Source organism: Amblyomma maculatum, chromosome 4 (genome assembly GCF_055883805.1).
Source record: "Amblyomma maculatum isolate TAMU_Amacu chromosome 4, ASM5588380v1, whole genome shotgun sequence".
Lineage (NCBI taxonomy): Eukaryota > Metazoa > Arthropoda > Arachnida > Ixodida > Ixodidae > Amblyomma > Amblyomma maculatum.
This window is the reverse complement of record NC_139347.1, coordinates 194,681,717-194,698,609: the sequence shown is the minus strand read 5'-3', so window position 1 is coordinate 194,698,609 and position 16,893 is coordinate 194,681,717. Positions and strand designations below refer to the sequence as shown.

Below are 16,893 nucleotides of genomic sequence, written 5' to 3'. Positions count from 1 at the left end.
GAAACGCCTTTAGGTTTGGTAGTTTGCACTGTTGTTTTGGAAGTAGCCGACACTCGGAGCGATCATGGACCTACAAAAGCTGCAGAAACCGGACCTGTTGCTATTGTGTGAGGAATTGGGAATTGATACAAGTGGTTTGGCACGAAAACCTTTGATTATAAAGGCAATCACAGATTTGGGAGCCGATGATGAGGAGCTCAGTGAAGCATGGAACCTCATCGCCCAAAAAAAGGAGGAGCAGCTCAGACAGCAGAAAGAGCGGGAAAAAGAAGAAAAGAGGCGTGAGCGCGAACTTGAGAGGGAAAAAGAGGAAAGGGAGCGCGAACGTGAGAGGGAAAAAGAGGAAAGGGAGCGCGAACGTGAGAGGGAAAGAGAGGAAAAGAAGCTAGACATTGAGCTCCGGAAATTAGAACTAGAGTTGAGCAAGAGGTCGGGCGATTGTCCCCAGCTAGCGGTACCTCGTCTCAACAAGGAGGCAGATTTCAAGATGTCAAAGTACATGCAGCCATATGTGATATCAGGGGATATCGGTCTGTATCTGGCTAACTTTGAGCGAACTTGCGAAAAACTGTCCTTCCAGCGAGACACTTGGTCTCAGAGATTATTGACGGTTCTGCCCTGCGAGGCAGCGGAGGTTGTCGCGCGGCTAAGCAAGGAGGACGCGGACAACTACGAGAAGGTCAAAGCTTGCCTTCTGAGAAAGTATAGGCTTAGCGCCGAGGCGTTCAGACAACGTTTTCGGAACGCTACTAAGTCCAGAGACGAGAGTTACCCTGAATTCCTATACAATTTAAGAGTTAATTTGGGCGAGTGGCTAAAGAGCACTGATTCCTACAGTGATAGGGACGCTGTAGTCGAGCGAATTCTTTTGGAGCAGTTTTATAGCTGCCTCCCAGAAAAAGAAAGAAATTGGTTACAGGACCGAGGCGACATTAAGTCGGCAACTGAAGCTGCCGAAGTCATTGAGGAGTACGCTTCGCGCCGACAATTCAGCAACCCAGCAGTGGATAGGCTCCGCAATCCCAAGTTGAGTGTAAATAACCGTCAGAAAAGGCACTTTGCTAGATTTGCAAACGAAGAAAGGAAGGCTTCTTCAGGCAAACGCCCTAGAAAGGACGGCAGTGAGAAAAGTGGGGAAGTGACCAACGCGCAGAACACAAAGAAAAAGCTTGAGGCTAGGAAGCCGCTCACATGCTTTAGGTGTAATGAGCAGGGTCACATTGCCGTCAACTGCCGGAAAGAAAAGATTGCTTTCTCGTATGTCAGGGACTGCGATGAAAATATGCAGCTTTTAGAACCCTACCTGCATGACCTAGTAGTCAACGGGAAGCCTTGCAAGGTACTGCGCGATTCGGCCGCAACGATGGATGTTGTCCATCCGGCGTATGTGTCGCCTTCCGACTATACCGGACAGTGTGCATGGATCCGCCAGGTAGTGGAGGATCAGAGTGTGTGCTTGCCAATCGCGAACGTGGTCATCGAGGGCCCTTTCGGCAAGTTAACAACCGAGGCTGCCGTTTCAGGAAAGCTTCCTAAGTGCTATCCGTATTTGTTCTCTAACAAATCGGACATGCTACTGCGAAAGAGGGGCATCCTTTTCGGAGACAGAGTTGTGCCAGCCTTAACACGTTCAAAGGCGCGAGAACTAGCTACACTGCTCATTCCAGAAAAATCCACAGCGGAAGAAACGGCAGTTAAAACAGTGGTCGATGCGGAAGATAGCCGGTCAGAAAACTTTGAGAGCGAGGCATCTCAGATAAGTCAACTAGAAAGTGAGCTTGATAAGACACGGATTGAGGACGTTCTAGAGAGTAACCTCTTGCCGCCGGTGTCTAGTAATCTCACGAGACTTCTAAGTGGAACCCGAGAGGACTTAGCTATGGAGCAAGCCAATGATCCCAAGAATAAGCTCGAAGTACAGTGGGAAGGACCGGCTGAAGTCGTTGCAAAGCTTTCTAACACTAACTACGCAGTGAAAATTCCCGGTAGGCGTAAAGAAGTGCGCATTTATCATTGCAATCTTATGAAGCCTTATGTGCAGAGGGAAGCCGTGGTAAATCTAACGTTAAACCTTCCCGAGGAGATGGGGGACAACTTGATTTGCCTCAGCGGAAAAGGAAGCAACGCTCAGGAGCTTCTCAGAAATACGGAGCAGAGAGGAGAACTAAAGAAATCCCAGCTGTCCGATCTGGGCGAAATAATAACAGAGTTTGAGGCCTGTTTCGTGGACAGGCCAGGCAGGACTGATTTGACTGAGCACGATATTGAGCTGACTTCAGACGTGCCAGTGCGATCAAGGTGCTACCGATTTTCTCCAAGGCAACGAGAAATTCTGGATAGGGAAGTAACTCGCATGCTGGAATTAGGAGTAATAAAACCCTCGGAAAGCGATTATGCTTCGCCTATGATCTTAGTAGAAGCTCCAGGTAAAGACCCTAGGCCTGTGGTAGACTACCGAAAGCTAAATTCTCTCACCAGGGATCAAGTGTATCCTATTCCGAATATTGAGGAGAGAGTAGAACAGGTCAGTAGAGCGGCATATGTGACTACGCTGGACCTTACTCGAGGATACTGGCAAGTACCGCTCACTGAACGCGCCAGCAGATACGCGGCTTTCGTCACTCCGACGGGCAGCTACCAGCCAACAATGATGAGTTTCGGGCTCAAAAATGCTCCATTTTGTTTTTCCCGACTCATGGATAGGGTTTTAAATGGGTGTGAAACATTCGCGGTGCCTTATTTAGATGACATTGCGGTTTTTTCCGACTCATGGGCGGACCATATGGTACATCTAAGAGCTGTACTGAGCCTTTTGCGTCAAGCTGGACTAACCGTAAAGGCCGAGAAATGTTGCCTGGCAAGGGCGACCGTGGACTACTTGGGTAACAATGTAGGTCAGGGTTTCAGGAAACCCAGCGAGATTAAGATTTCTGCGGTAGCAGACTATCCGCGGCCGAGCACGAAGACGGAAATTCGAGCATTCCTAGGTCTGACTGGGTACTACAATCACTACATCCCTAACTATTCAGCTTTGGCCAGCCCTCTGACCGACGCTCTCCGCAAGGCAGAACCGACAAATGTAGTCTGGGACGAACAAAAGGAAGCCTCCTTCGTAAACCTGAAGGCTGTGCTGATTAGCCGTCCGGTATTGCGAGCTCCAGACTATGACCGAGAATTCACGGTCCAGTGTGATGCCAGTGATCGAGGGCTAGGTGCTGTTCTCTGCCAGAGAGATGACGACGGTGATGAGCACCCAGTGCTCTACCTGAGCAGAAAACTGAGTTCTAGAGAGAGGGCTTATTGCGCGTCAGAGAAAGAGTGCGCTTGCATTGTATGGGCCATTCAAAAATTGCAGTGCTATCTTGGAGGGGCCAAATTCACCGTAGAGACGGACCATTGTCCCCTGGCTTGGCTGCAAACTGCGACATCGAAGAACAGTCGCCTTCTTAGGTGGAGCTTGATTTTACAGCAGTACAATTTTGAAATAAGATACAAAAAGGGGAAATTAAATGGGAATGCGGACGCGCTTAGCCGCTCTTTCTAAGCGGTCCGAGATGTTCCTCACCATGTATCGAAATTGATAATCAGGTTTTTTTTTTTTCCGTGCGCTTGTATATGTGTGACTATGTAAAGCAGCACGTTTGGTTTTCTAGGCATACGTGGGTCCTGAACGTCTTGAGAGTGGGCTTTTCTCGAACAACAATGGCAGTTTTCTTTTAACCTGGTCTCTTCAGACGGGAGCCGAGTGCTTGTTTAGACATGTGGTTGAGTTTCAGACAGCTCGAGCAATTTGGCCTACAACAATCAAGACAACGCGACAAGCAACAGCGAGCTTCAAGCGTTCACGTGCAGGCCATTAAGTCGTCTCTTCATGCAGCAGCGGCGACTGCTGCCCTCCGTGACTCTTCTGGCGGGGGAGGAGGCTGTTACGACCGTGCATCCGCATTTGCGCGCTCTATTGTTCGCCTGTGGGCATGGAAAAGTATTGTGAATATGTGGTGATGGTCCAATGGCTCTAAGTGAGCCTGTTTCCAGGAATCCTGTTTTGTAAGCCTGTTTTGCTTTGTGAAGGCCTGCAAATGCCAAATTGACCCTGTCAAGAGAACGTCTGGAAAAACACAAAGAAACGTCCCCCTGCGGGAAATGCAGGAAGTGCTTTCTTTCTTTTGTTCACCCTTCCAGTCGATAAGCCCTATCGTCCAGTGAGGAATGTCTACTTTCCAAAGGAGACGACAGAGTGACATGTCCGCTGACGTGCAGGACAAGAAAGGAGCATGACGCATACAGCCATTAAGTGATTTCCCAGGAATGCAGGAAAGATTTGCAATTGTCGAAAACGGACAATGCTGGGAGCGGATGCGGCGCCACGTGCACTCTGGTTTCTGAGAAGTAAAACCACTTGTCAGAACCAGCCTGTGGTTTCTTTGCTGAAGAATAGAAATGTACCTCCTCTCCTCGCCGTTCCCAAGCTTTTCCCGCCAACAAGTGATCACGCCCAACGAATGAATGCCGGACCAGTCAGTGCTTCAGACCATCAGTGCAGTGATGTGTTCGATTGGATGCCGATACCTGAGGGGCGTGCCCTGGATTTGGTTGGTCAGCATCTTCAGAGAGGGGCTGGACATAGGGGGTTTTAAGGACGCTGCAGAGCACGAAATGTCGCTCTGGGCCCTGGGTAAACGGCTCATCCAGTCGCTTCTCGCTATGAACTCTTAACGCTTGTCATTTTGCTGATGTACCCTTCTTTTTCATGTAAATATTCTTGTAAATACGTTTTCTCAAAGTGCCAGTAAACCTGCTTGTACATATTTTACCAACTTCGAAGATTCAGTCCTTCTTCAACCCCGAGTCTCTGCACTTGCACTCTTCCTTTATTGCACCACTGTCGAATGCTGCAAAGGCATGTGGCAAAGACAGCTTTGCAGACTTTGTGCATGTGCAATCTGCATTGCGTTCGTGCACGAATCGACCCCCGATAGCATTTCCTATTTTTCTTATCAATTTTGTTTTTAGTTTTTCCGCTTACGAACGGATATGCTTTCTGCAGGCTGCCCATAGAACGGCTTCGCTGCAAACGGGATCCGCGACGAGCGGTGGCCGGTTTGCGTTCGTCGTTTCTCTTTCCGTCGGGGCTTTGCGAAGAACGTCGCCGTGGCATTTGTTTAGGGGCTGCGATTCTGTCCATACGTAGCTGGTCGTAGTCTGTTGTGTTTCAGCAGTGTCTGCAAACTGGTCACTTATCTGTGCCTGATTCTACAAGATTACATTCCATCCTTAAAGGCTGTCAACACAAACGGCGAACCCAGCTTTCAGATTTATGAATCCAGCCGCGGTGGTGCAGTTGTTAGGGCGCTCGACTTATGTGCTCGAGGATACGAGATCGAATCGCGGCCACGGCTGCAGCTTTTCGATGGAGGCAAGTGCCAGTGTGCTGTCCGATGTCAGTCGACGTTAAAGAATCCCAGGTAGTCTAAGTTTTCCTACGCCGTCTCTCATACATAACTTGACACTTTGGGACGTTAAACCCCATAAAAGCGAACTAGTAGAGGACGTTTAACGAGCGACGGAGTATGATGCAGAATGGGCCATGAATGCTTCCGCTATGGCAGCACGATGCCCTGCATGACCTTTAGAACCTCGTTCGATTTAGGTTTTCCTTAGTTGCGAATTAAAACGGAGAAGTTAAAAAATATCGTGTCGCTGCGCATGATGTCGCCGCCGAAATTTATTTTTTGTTGCAAATAAGTACCGACTTTGTGACACAAGCTCGGGCTTGTCTTTTGTATCACATAGTGGGTATTTATTTGCAACATCGATAATGCGACCGGTTCGTTTCTTATCGTGAAGACATATAGTGCAAAAAAGACGGAGACAACACGGATGTAGACAGATGTGTTGTCTCCGTCTTGTTTGCGCTATGTCTTCAAGAAACTGCTACCAACCAGCCCAAACCAAACATCTGTTGCATCCTTTCTTATCTCTGCGCAACGCGGAAAATCCGACTTAAACCAACTGCTGAAAGCACATTTTTGGGTTTCGAGATTTCGCACCGCAAGGCTGATGAAAAAAAAGGCAACAAAAACAAAATAAACTACTGGGATCTCCTTCGACGTTAACGTCGTTCGATTTGTGAATAGATTATTTGCGTCCTGACATAGGAAAATAGCAAGTTTTATTAGTTCATCTCAGTTCATCGGTCGTCTTTTGATTGAGCTCTTTCGCGAACCGCCTTGCAGCACAAATTGCACGCACAAACTTCATGGCGTGCCTCTCGCTGTTTATTAAGGACTCGGAGAGAAGCGGGCACAGAAGGACTGGGAGGAGCAACTGGTTGGTTGGTTGGTTTGTGGGGTTTAACGTCCCAAAGCGACTCAGGCTATGAGAGACGCCGTAGTGGAGGACTCCGGAAATTTCGACCACCTGGGGTTCTTTAACGTGCACTGACATCGCACAGCACACGGGCGCCTTGCTTTTCGCCTCCATCGAAAAGCTGCCGCCGAGGCCGGGATTCGATCCCGCGTCCTTGGGAACAGTAGTCGAGCGCCGTAACCACTGCGCCACCCCGGCGGGGTGGAGGAGCAACTGGACCGTCGCACCGCTTCCGTGTTCCTTTCAGTAGCCATTTGCATACAAATCCTCGCCGCTGATTGCGCCGCTCTTGCTTCCCGAGCTGTACGGTCGAAACGAGCGGAGCTGTAGGCCAAGGCAGCCTGTAATGACGCCTTTCTTTGGCGGCCGCGACTGCTCCTGCATACCCGCTAATGACCGTTGGATGTGGGAATTGTTGGGTCCTCTTGGCTCTTGTTTCGGCCAAGAGCCTTTGTTGCTTTATTTTTCATCCCGGGAGAATCCCTCGCTGTGATTGGGGCCGACTTTATAGCGCTTCCAAGCGTGCACGTACGGCCATGTCAGCTGAGATATCTGCAGGCGCTCATGTGTTGACAGCACCGTGTTGGTACGGTCCTGCCTGCGGCTTGCCTATATAGGCTGCTACAGAAAATGTGGCACGCGTCGGAGTGGCATCTTTGTTCAGCTGCTGACATACATCGTTTATGCCGTGTGTACGGCTTCTCTTGAACGCAGTAAGTGACCGCTGCAATAGTGCGCTTCTTGTGCGCCAGGCAGCGACGCACGAGCGCATCTTGGCGGGTTTGCTCGCGACTACAATCTCCGATAATATCGCGCGCCGGGACTCTCTCGCTGGGGCTCGAGCCCCTCATTTTGGTCGCTACTTCGGCACCGTACTAGATGTCGATAAATATATATATATCATACGTGCAAGCTCCACGCACTGGCTTCGCAACGTCGAAAGACAATGCGTGGATTATCTTTTATACAGCAGCTTCGCATGTGTACGTATTTCAAGAAAAGTAACTGTTTTCTTCGCGCAGTCGGCGTCCTGTGAGTTCGATCCCTTAGGTGTAGAACCGACAAACGCCCTTGTTCAGTCACAGCGAGACAGCACAGGAACCAGCAAACGACATCTGCTATTGTGCGTGCCAGCAGCGATCCGCGTTCGCGAGATCTCAAGTGTGGCACAAAAAAAAAAGGGGGGGGGGGGGGGGACTTCCAAGCGACGATCTCGGTGTCGTCGGTGCCGCTCGGTTTCATGATTGTTGTAATTACCCGCACATTCTCGCAGATTTTTTTTTTTTTTTTTTTTTTGTTATGACTAAATGTATTCCGTTCGACGATTTGAACTGTCGTTTCAAAGCAGCAGAGTAACGCGTCTGAGGTAATCATTCAGAACTCCTGGCGCTGAATGGCTGGAACAACAACGCCGACCGGCGATACCATCCATCCGACATTGCGTAGTATGAGTCTTGAAGCGGTATTGATATGCAATTTTACAGTGTTCTTGCCCCCGCCTGACGTAATGCTTTTAAGGGTTCAATAATACAAAGCAGGCACCATCATTTCACTTCTAGACGACGAACCACCTTCAAATGCGGCCACTTGTGCAAGCATAGAATTGAGCCATCATCGCATCATGTCAGTGAGCGTTCCGGCATCGGTCTCACGTGGGCCACACCGCATGTCGCGGCAAGAACGGCTGCCACCTGTTCGCGCGTGAGCGTCGCTGTCACCTCGATCCCTTCCTAGCTCTTCCCGTCCTTGACCTTTGGGGGTTGTGAGGCGTCCTTGAAACGTCCGTGCGGATGCGATGGCCGGGCCTCAATCGGGCGCGCGAAAACAAAACCCCCTGTTTATTATTATTATTTTTCTTTAATCCGCTCCCATCATCCTTTGACCTTCGATGTGGACGTTTCCCATTCGGTGCCGCCCTTGGGATGTCTTCGAGCCCACAGTGTGTACGGCGCCTCTCCTCATCCGTGTGTCGTTAGCAGGTAAATAACTTGCGGCTATGTGCGGGCGCGATGGATTACCCCGCAGTGGGGGACGTCTTCCGCCAGCTGCCCTCGGGTTCTCCGAATCTCCGCAGGTGGTCCCGCATGGCGGAGAGGAAGAGGCAAAGAGAGTTTTCTGCCGGCGTTGCAGGGCCCGCCCCCGAGCTTATTAATAGCTAGACTATCGTGCATGGTTTCCCTTTCTACCCGCATGTCTCCTTTCCACCTGTTTCTAGCTTTGCACCCTTTCTCTGACGGTACGAATCTCCCGTTTCGCCGGGTGTGCGTGCCTGTGTGTGTGTGTGTGTGTGTGTGTGTGTGTGTGTGTGTGTGTGTGTGTGTGTGTGTGTGTGTGTGTGTGTGTGTGTGTGTGTGTGTGCGTGCGTGCGTGCGTGCGTGCGTGCGTGCGTGCGTGCGTGCGTGCGTGTGTGTGTGTGTGTGTGTGTGTGTGTGTGTGTGTGTGTGTGTGTGTGTGTGTGTGTGTGTGTGTGTGTGTGTGTGTGCGTGCGTGCGTGCGTGCGTGCGTGCATCCGCGGCGCTCTCTTGCGATCTGTTTCGAAATTGTCTTCTAAGCCTCCAGTATTTGCACAGAAGTGGAATCGGCCGAAGGACGCCGCCACTGGGTCAGGGCTCGTATAAATTACTGCTGGTGCAACCAAGTAAAGCGCAGCCCGTTTTCACGAATACCGTTACTCGGTGGCAACGGATTTGCAAGTAAAGCGAGCTCCGGATGGCCCTGGTTAACTGCCGCGCGTTCAGCTTCGTTTGTATGTACGTTCTGCGCCCACTTTTAGTACGAAAAGAAAAAAACAATAGAGAGGAAACGTCGGCTCCCAGCTGGCGCTCTGTCGGTTGAGCCGAAACGAGGTGGACCAGCTGTGGTGTGAAGGAGGAGGAAGGATTCCTTACGGCGAACGCCGCCGTGGCATGCTCTCGCTGAGCACGGACGGTGAAGAAAGCTCGTAGCCGCACGCGCCACCTGCGTTTGTTGCAAAATGTCGTATTAGAGGCTCCAAGCAGAAAACAAGGGGGAGGTGAAGTGCAGCTTTCTCTTCACCAACACTATTTTAGAGGAGTCGGTTTGTCTTCACTCCCACACACTCCTGCCGCTCGCACTCAGGTCAGATTTCTGCTTCAGGTATAGGGCGTATCAGTGGAAACCAGAGCGGGGCTAAACTACTTGGCTTCGTAAGACCACTTATGTCCCTACTAAACTTCCTTCGTGAGCATGGTTAGTGGAATTGGTACAGATGAAGCGCACACTTTTGTTTTTCTGTTTCAGTCTGATACCACTTCTGGTGTGCACATCTTAGCTGCCTACTTCAGTTTAGACAATGGCACCCTTTAACGTACAAATAAGTATAAAGAAAATAAAAATATATAGTATTTACAAAACAATCGTTATTCGACGTGCTTGTTAACTGCTAGCGAATACTTTGCCGGCGGTAGAACGAGTCCGGCAGAACTGCTTGCTGCTGAAAAATAAAATAAAAAATAGGCAGAAGACGAAGAAACGAGCCGACAACCTTGTATTGTGCGGGACTACGGGCTCTTGGGCCTTGCTGGACAGTTTCAAACTTTTTTCTTTCGCCTTCTGTCGTCTCTTGTTCCTTGCGCCCTTGCATTGTTTCGCGACTGCTGAGGGTTACAAAAAGGCGATAAACGGCACCCTTTTCCAAGGAAAAGAAAAAGGTGATGAAATTCTCGTCAGGCTCATTCACTGTGATAGCGAGACGTATACTACATTCGCGTCGCTTTCAGTATACGGCTCGGGACGGAACCAAGACACCTTGCGTACCCTGGTGGCTGATAGTGATTTTCATCGTTGCCATTGTGTTGTATGTGCCCTGTCTTCTGCATTACCTACCGCGTTACCAAGCGCGCGTGCCTGTGCCCGGTCGATATTGTGAACTACATGTGCGAATGAGTGAAAATGGAGGGCATCTAGATTTGCGCGTCTCCTCTTGCACATTTACGGTATTTTTTACTTTTTGTTCCGCCAACTTATGCGGCCGCCGACCGTGTGCGTATTCACCTGGTATCCGATTTATACTTGAACATGTTGTGGGGATCTGCTGTGGGCCGACGCTCCCACGTAGGCGTTGAAGATATTCCTGTCCGCGGTTTCGGCCAATTCCTGGGATCTTGTTTTCCCCTGCGTTGGTTTCCGCCTAGTCGAGCGTCCAGAGCGTGCTGGACATCCCCGCTCCCTCCAACCGCTTTTCAGGGAAGAACGGAGGTTTTCCTTTTCTATTTGAAAATTTTATAAAAAAATATATATATATATATATATATATTAAGATTAAAAACAAAAGTTGAAGTCTGCCTCGGCGCGTAAGCACAGGCGTCGAAGGATGAGTGCTGCAGGCCTCTCTGCCAAGCGTCGTGCCGTCCCAAGGCTTCCGCCGCCGTTTCTTACTCGGTGGTGACGACGGGGAGAGAAAGGGGGAAGTAGAGAGAGGGTTCCAAGGCGGCCAGAAAAAGCTGCCTCTTCCGATGATCTCCTTTGCGTTTTTCGCGCTCGCTGGTCGCTGAGCGCGCTCGGGCCCCGCACTCTCGAGGCTTTCCGCGTCTGCCGGCTCGGCGTTTCGGCTTGAGGTCTTGAATGAGAGCAGAGCCGTCTTTCCCACTGCCTGACGCCCGCCAAGCTCCGCCGTGTGCCAGGTTCTTCCCTGCGGCAGATAGCCGACGGCATGGCACACACGAGACAGTCTCGTCGGTCGGAGTGACGCGACGCACGGATGATCGAGGAGGTTAGAGAGAATTAGAAAGAAACCGCGTTAGACACCACGACTCCAGATTCGATTCCTGCTGAAGGCTACTTTTCAATGGATGTTTCACGTTCACTGACGTCGCACAATACACGGGCGCCTTGCTTTTCGCCTCTATCGAAAAGCAAGGCGCCCGTGTATTTTGCGATCTCAGTGCACGTTAGAACGCTAGGTGGTCTAAATTTCCGGAGCCCTCCACTAAGGCCTCCCGAGTTGATATGGGACGCCAAACCCTATAATTACCAGTAAGCGGATCATGGGGAATGCGGTATGCTAAATCTCTCCGTTATGTGGGTCCGTCGTGCCGGCTGCGCTGGCGCCCCCTTAAAAAGGCACTTTGAGAATTCGACGAGATACAAGGAATAGAATGCAGGAAACTTAACGAATGATTTTGCTCTGCCATACTAAAGATACGATGTAATCGACTGTTGAAGTGCCGACGATCTTCAGGTTTCTCTTCATAGCATGAAGCTATGCGGAGAAACTAGAGTATGACATGTCGCCAAACAACGCTTCGTAGCATTTAGCTTCGGTGGCGTTTTTTTCTTCCTGAGGGCAAGCGTTTATGCGTCGAAAATGTGTCGCCATCTGTACTCGTCGCTGTGTACTGCACAAAATACTGGATCTGGTAATAGCTATAGCATTATTCAAGGATTATGCCATGCAGCTTTCACATATTCGATTCCTTTATTTTCGTTGAATTGTAAAACCTCTCCAGTCGCCCTTAATTTTTGTTTCACGTTCCTCTATGTTGGGGTGCCGCGCTGCCTTGGCTGCGCAGCATTCTGCTGTCGTGCGTGCTGCACTGTGCGATACCGATGCTGGCTTTTCCTCATCGCAGTTCTTTCTGAAGAACGTCGCGCATGCTCTCGCGTTTGTGGGTATGCAGACATAACGGCTACAGCTGCGCGGTCTTGCTATCCGCTGTCGCGCCTCTTTCTTCGCGCTGCCCCGGAGGGCAAAACACTGCGGTGACCTCTTGCCTCTGTGTTCATCAGTGGCCTTATCGCGGGGCCTCAAAACGGAGATGAGCAAGTGGCAGACTGAAGGTGGGAGAATACGCTTCGCCATACCACGCTGCTGTATCCGAACATCATTTGTGATAATCAACATAATTCGCACCCGGGGAAAGGGGATCACGCTGCTCACTGGTGGTGTCAATTCCAGGCCTTGGCTTTGGGAGGGATTCGACTTCCGGCACGTTTTGGTCGCAAAGCGTCCCAGGGTGCTTCGCTTGGGCGAGGATCCTGTGCTCGAATAAGGGCCACAGTGGGCTTTACCGCGCAAGGTGGATCGCGGGCCCTCGCGGGCAGGTTTTTTTTTCGCGTCGGCCGCTTTTTGATGGGGCGGAGTGCCTATGTCATTTGCGGTGTGAAGGAACGTTTATAGAATTCCAGGTGGTCTGAAATGAGTCCCTCCACTGCCGCTACTTTATTAAGGCCTTACTAGCCAATGTTGCTTCTGCAAAATGTGTCGCCGTAAGTTGGCACCTCGTGACGTCATCTTGCCTCGTGCTTCGTGCGAGCAGAAAACGCGTCTTTCTCATGGACAATTAAAATGAAAACATAACAAAATAAAGTAAAAATAACAATGTAAAAAGTAAAAAAAAAAAAAAGAAAGTTGCGGCAGCGCAAATGCTTTCGCATTCTCTCAATGCTGTTTTCTGCGGAGACATGTTTTTCCCTCTTTCTATTTCATTCGCTCCCTCATGGCGTGATTCTTGTGTCCTCAAGAAGCGAGACACTAACTGCGGTCCTTTTTTTTTTTTCTTTTAGCCAGTTACCGTCACTGCCCTGTTGTCTTGCACACAGTCCTCATCAATAGATTACGGGGCACGCTTGCTGCATAATAAATTCATTCCACTCTCGCGGCCAATTTGCCCGGCACTCCGCTATTCATCCGCTCGAGACAGGGTGGAGGCTCTTCCGTTGGTTACTTGCGCGCCTTTAACTCGGCATTTTTTTTTTCTTTTCACACCACGTTCACAGCGTTCTGTCCAGTACGTCGTTCCTTCCCAAACCCTTTGACGGCGTAACCCCAGCAGCGGTGACGACACTGGTAGGTAGCCGCATTAACCGCTTCCAAGCAAAGTCTCAGGGACGTCCCTCGGTGCGCGGCTGATTCGTTCGCTTTGTCCTCCCTAGTCGCCTATTTTTGGCCTGCTATGGACGTCCTCGGCGCTCGCTGTCACCGTCGCGCTCAAAGGGTTTGGCGCTTGTTTACGACACACGTTTGTTTGCGACGCGATAACGACGACCTCCTTGGAAGGGAGAGAAACGTGCCCCTTTGACGGATGGGTTGTTGCTCGTGGAGTCTGGCCAGGTGGCCCCCATATCCTTGCTGCTGCCGGTTGCCGAAATGGAGCGGCGTTTTGCTTTTCGTGTCCGCAGCTTGTTCTGAATAACTGGAATAATTACTCAGTAGCGTCCGCCCAGGCGTAGCCATAGTGGAGAAAGCTGTACAGCTTTCAGACAAACGTTGGAGAGGCATTCATTCTTGGCCCGTGTGGTTCGCACCACACGGACCATTCTGATCCGCGCGGCTAGCGTATCAGATGATAGAGTTACAGCGATTTGACCGACGACTCGAAGTTGGAACCTCTAAACATGTTATGGCGACAGCGCTCCCGCTTGGAGTCCTTTCTTTCGCCCTGCCATCTGATCTGCTGGCCGTCCTGGTTATAAGCTTAGCAGAACCACCGCCTAGGGCAGGCGATAGTACCGGGTTCGAACCCCGGACCAGGACGAATTTCTTTGTGTGAAAGCTGCGGTGTATATTTTCCATTTGTAGCCGTGTGGCTTATCTTGGATGGGTGTACATAAGAAATCACACTTCCTTATGACAAATTCTACTCCACTTGTGGGTACTTTCGTGAACATTATACTAGACGTTTAAGATAAACGCCTATTCGGCGTCGCCCTACCTGTTTTGCGCACCGTCTCCTGCATATAAAGCTTCACGCCTTGACTTTCAAGGTCGCCTCTCAAAAATTGCTGGTGCAGATGTGTGCCGTTCCGCGACCCGTGCGATTTGCGCTGTGTTGACATCCTATCATGACCCATCGCGAAAAGTGCGAGGCACGTCGTTCTAGCAGTGCGGCTCATTGTTCGCGCTGCTATCGGCGTGGAGTCGAAGTTGGACAGGTACCGTGTCACGCTGTCCTCTTTCCGTTCTGTCATGTTTGAGCAAAGCAGTCAGTACATCAGTGGTGTCGTGCAACAGCTCGCGCGCACCTAGTGGATAGAGGCGCTGTGTTGTACGCCTGAAAGCCCCGTCGTGGTGGCGCAGCGTTAAGAAGCCCGATTACTGTGCCGGAGTACCCAGGTTCGATTCCGACCGCCGGCGGCTGAGTTTCGACGGAGGTGAAACGAAGTGGCGTCGGTCCTTGTGCTGTGCGATGTCAGTGCACGTAAAGAACCCCAGGTGGTCGAAATTATTCCACAGCCCTCCACTGCGGCACTTTTTCTCTTTACATTTAACTCCCACCTTCCTCCAGCGAAGATAGAATGAAACACGCGAAAACTATCGCTATTCCGAATAGAGAAATGGCGACATGCGAGAACTGAGGGTACTAGCGCTTTTGCACCCAAACCAATACTTGGGCGAAGACAGCTACAATATTATTGGCTTATTATTATTATTATGAAATGTGGAGACACCTAGCGCGGATGGCGGAACGCTAAGGTCCGCTTGTGTAGTGGATGGGTGACTTTTTTTTTTTTTTTTTTTTTCTTTTTCCGACGCTGCACGGAGGTGTATACGTCCTACGCGCCAAGGTTAGCTGGTCCGTAAGTTGCGCAGAGCGTGTAGTAGGGTAAGACGCCGAACCTGGCGCGGGATTTGGCTTATTACGAAGGCACATCACCCGAGATAGCCTTCTTACAGTAACTTTGACAGGCGTAATTGACGATGACAACCGGGAAGGCTCGCGAGCCCGCAGTGCACGCTGCTGTTTCCAGTCTTCGTCTGTGCACTACTGGTGTGCCGAGGAGGGACAACAGGCTGAAGACTTCGGTGATCGCGTTGTCAGACGGTTGCCAGCGGTCTCGCTCGCGACGACTGTCGGCGCGGAGTAGAAATGCAGTTTTCGCACGCGCTTATCACGAACTGCGGATCGTTTATTTTGCCCGTCCTTCGCGCTCTCTCTCTCTCTCTCTCTCTCTCTCTCTCTCGATCTCTCGCGCGAGCGATCGAGTGGGTGACTCACTGACAGTAAAGTCCCTCTAACTGACGGCCGTTGAAGAACTGCACGCGCTGCCTCAGAGATATATACCCTTTGCGTTACCGCGGCGTGATATGCTTCTCGTCCATATCTCCCTGCGACCTCTTGTCGTTCCGTTATCTCGGTCCGCCGGCCACCTTTGAAACGCGGGACAGGTCGCCTCGAGGTTCGTGCACCTGCGCGTCGCGCCAAGTGCTGGTCTGCCAGTGCGCCTCGTCTCCTTCAGCAGGCGATGGGGCTCTGGCTACTGGAACGCGCGGCGGATGGTTTCGCAAGTCTCGCGCACCTGACGACCTGGCTTCACTGCAGCGCTCCAAAGTGCGCGGGGAAGACAGCTTTACAGCCTAGGCAAGTCGCGCGCTCGCTGCTCGTACTACCACCTAATCACCAGTGCCTAGTTTACTGGGTTTAAATAAATGTTTTTCCTCCTCCACCTCCCGTCTCTCCAGCGGGATCGCGTTGCACCCACACGCCGCGGATTTTGCGCCTCAGTTCATCTCTTGCCTTTTGGTGCCGTCACTGTGAGAAGATTCGCGGTGCCACTTTAACGAAGTGTGCGGGGCAGTGTTGGTGACACGAGGTCCCGTTTTGTGTTCGCAGGAAAGCCCGTCGGAAAGACAAGGATGCGTCCTCGGGCAGCGGCGCCGGTGGTCAGGAGGAGCCCAAGATGTACCTGGAGTCGACGGTGCTCGAGTGCACCATCCCTGAGTCGCGGTTGCGTGACCTCGTCGACCTGCCCGAGGGACTCGACTACAACGAGTGGCTCGCCTCACACAGTGAGCGTCTCTTCCTTCTTCTGCGAGCTCAGGCTGGGCCACAAATAGGGGTTAAACCCTGTTCGTAGTATAGGGCACCCATACTGAGGCGCGCGCCCACTTATTTTGCCTCAAATGGGATGCCTAAACCGGCAAATCTTTCCGGTTGATGGAGCCTAAAAACGTAAAATTAGTTGTAGAGCAGCCTAAAATGACTCGCTCCGTGCAACGAGGTTATTTCGTCTTTATTATTATTATTATTATTATTATTATTATTATTATTATTATTATTATTATTATTATTATTATTATTATTATTATTATTAAACAGTGCTGCAAATGATGCTGCATGCATCATTTGCATGCAGCATCCCTGTCACTGCACCAGTCATTCAAGGAAAGTAGATGGGAGGGATAAATGCAGGATCCTTCATCATTTACTCAACTCCTCCTCTCCTTGTGTCGTCCTATTTGCTCTGACCACATTTTAGAGATTGCCACTTTGACCGGCATTGGCCATTGCTAAGCTCTAGTTGTCAAAGCCTGCTACATCTTGATACATGTGCTCTACAAACTTGCTGATAAACAAGTTTTATGACAATGTTGTTCTAAAAACAGTTCACTTCAGTCACAGCACTCTGGCCAATTCGAGAGCTTCCCTATCTAACTGACGTGGTGCTCAACATAGATATGACATTTATGTTGTCAGTTGCCTGCAGTACCATTATCTCATTGCTTATAATTCCTACTTAATCCTTGTAGGCTGCTTTATACTTGCACTTTCTTGCATGCTCCAC

The 16,893-nt window shown here is 50.6% G+C and overlaps 1 protein-coding gene across 2 annotated transcripts in view; it reads left to right on the top strand.

The window, feature by feature from the left end:
• Mob2 (MOB kinase activator 2) overlaps nucleotides 1-16,893 on the top strand; it is a 145,764-nt gene that overhangs the window by 98,323 nt on the left and 30,548 nt on the right. For both annotated transcript variants that reach the window (XM_084602886.1, XM_084602885.1), the window contains exon 2: nucleotides 15,942-16,117. In XM_084602886.1, coding sequence (XP_084459012.1) covers nucleotides 15,942-16,117 — 176 coding nt within the window. The remainder of the gene's footprint in view (nucleotides 1-15,941; nucleotides 16,118-16,893) is intronic.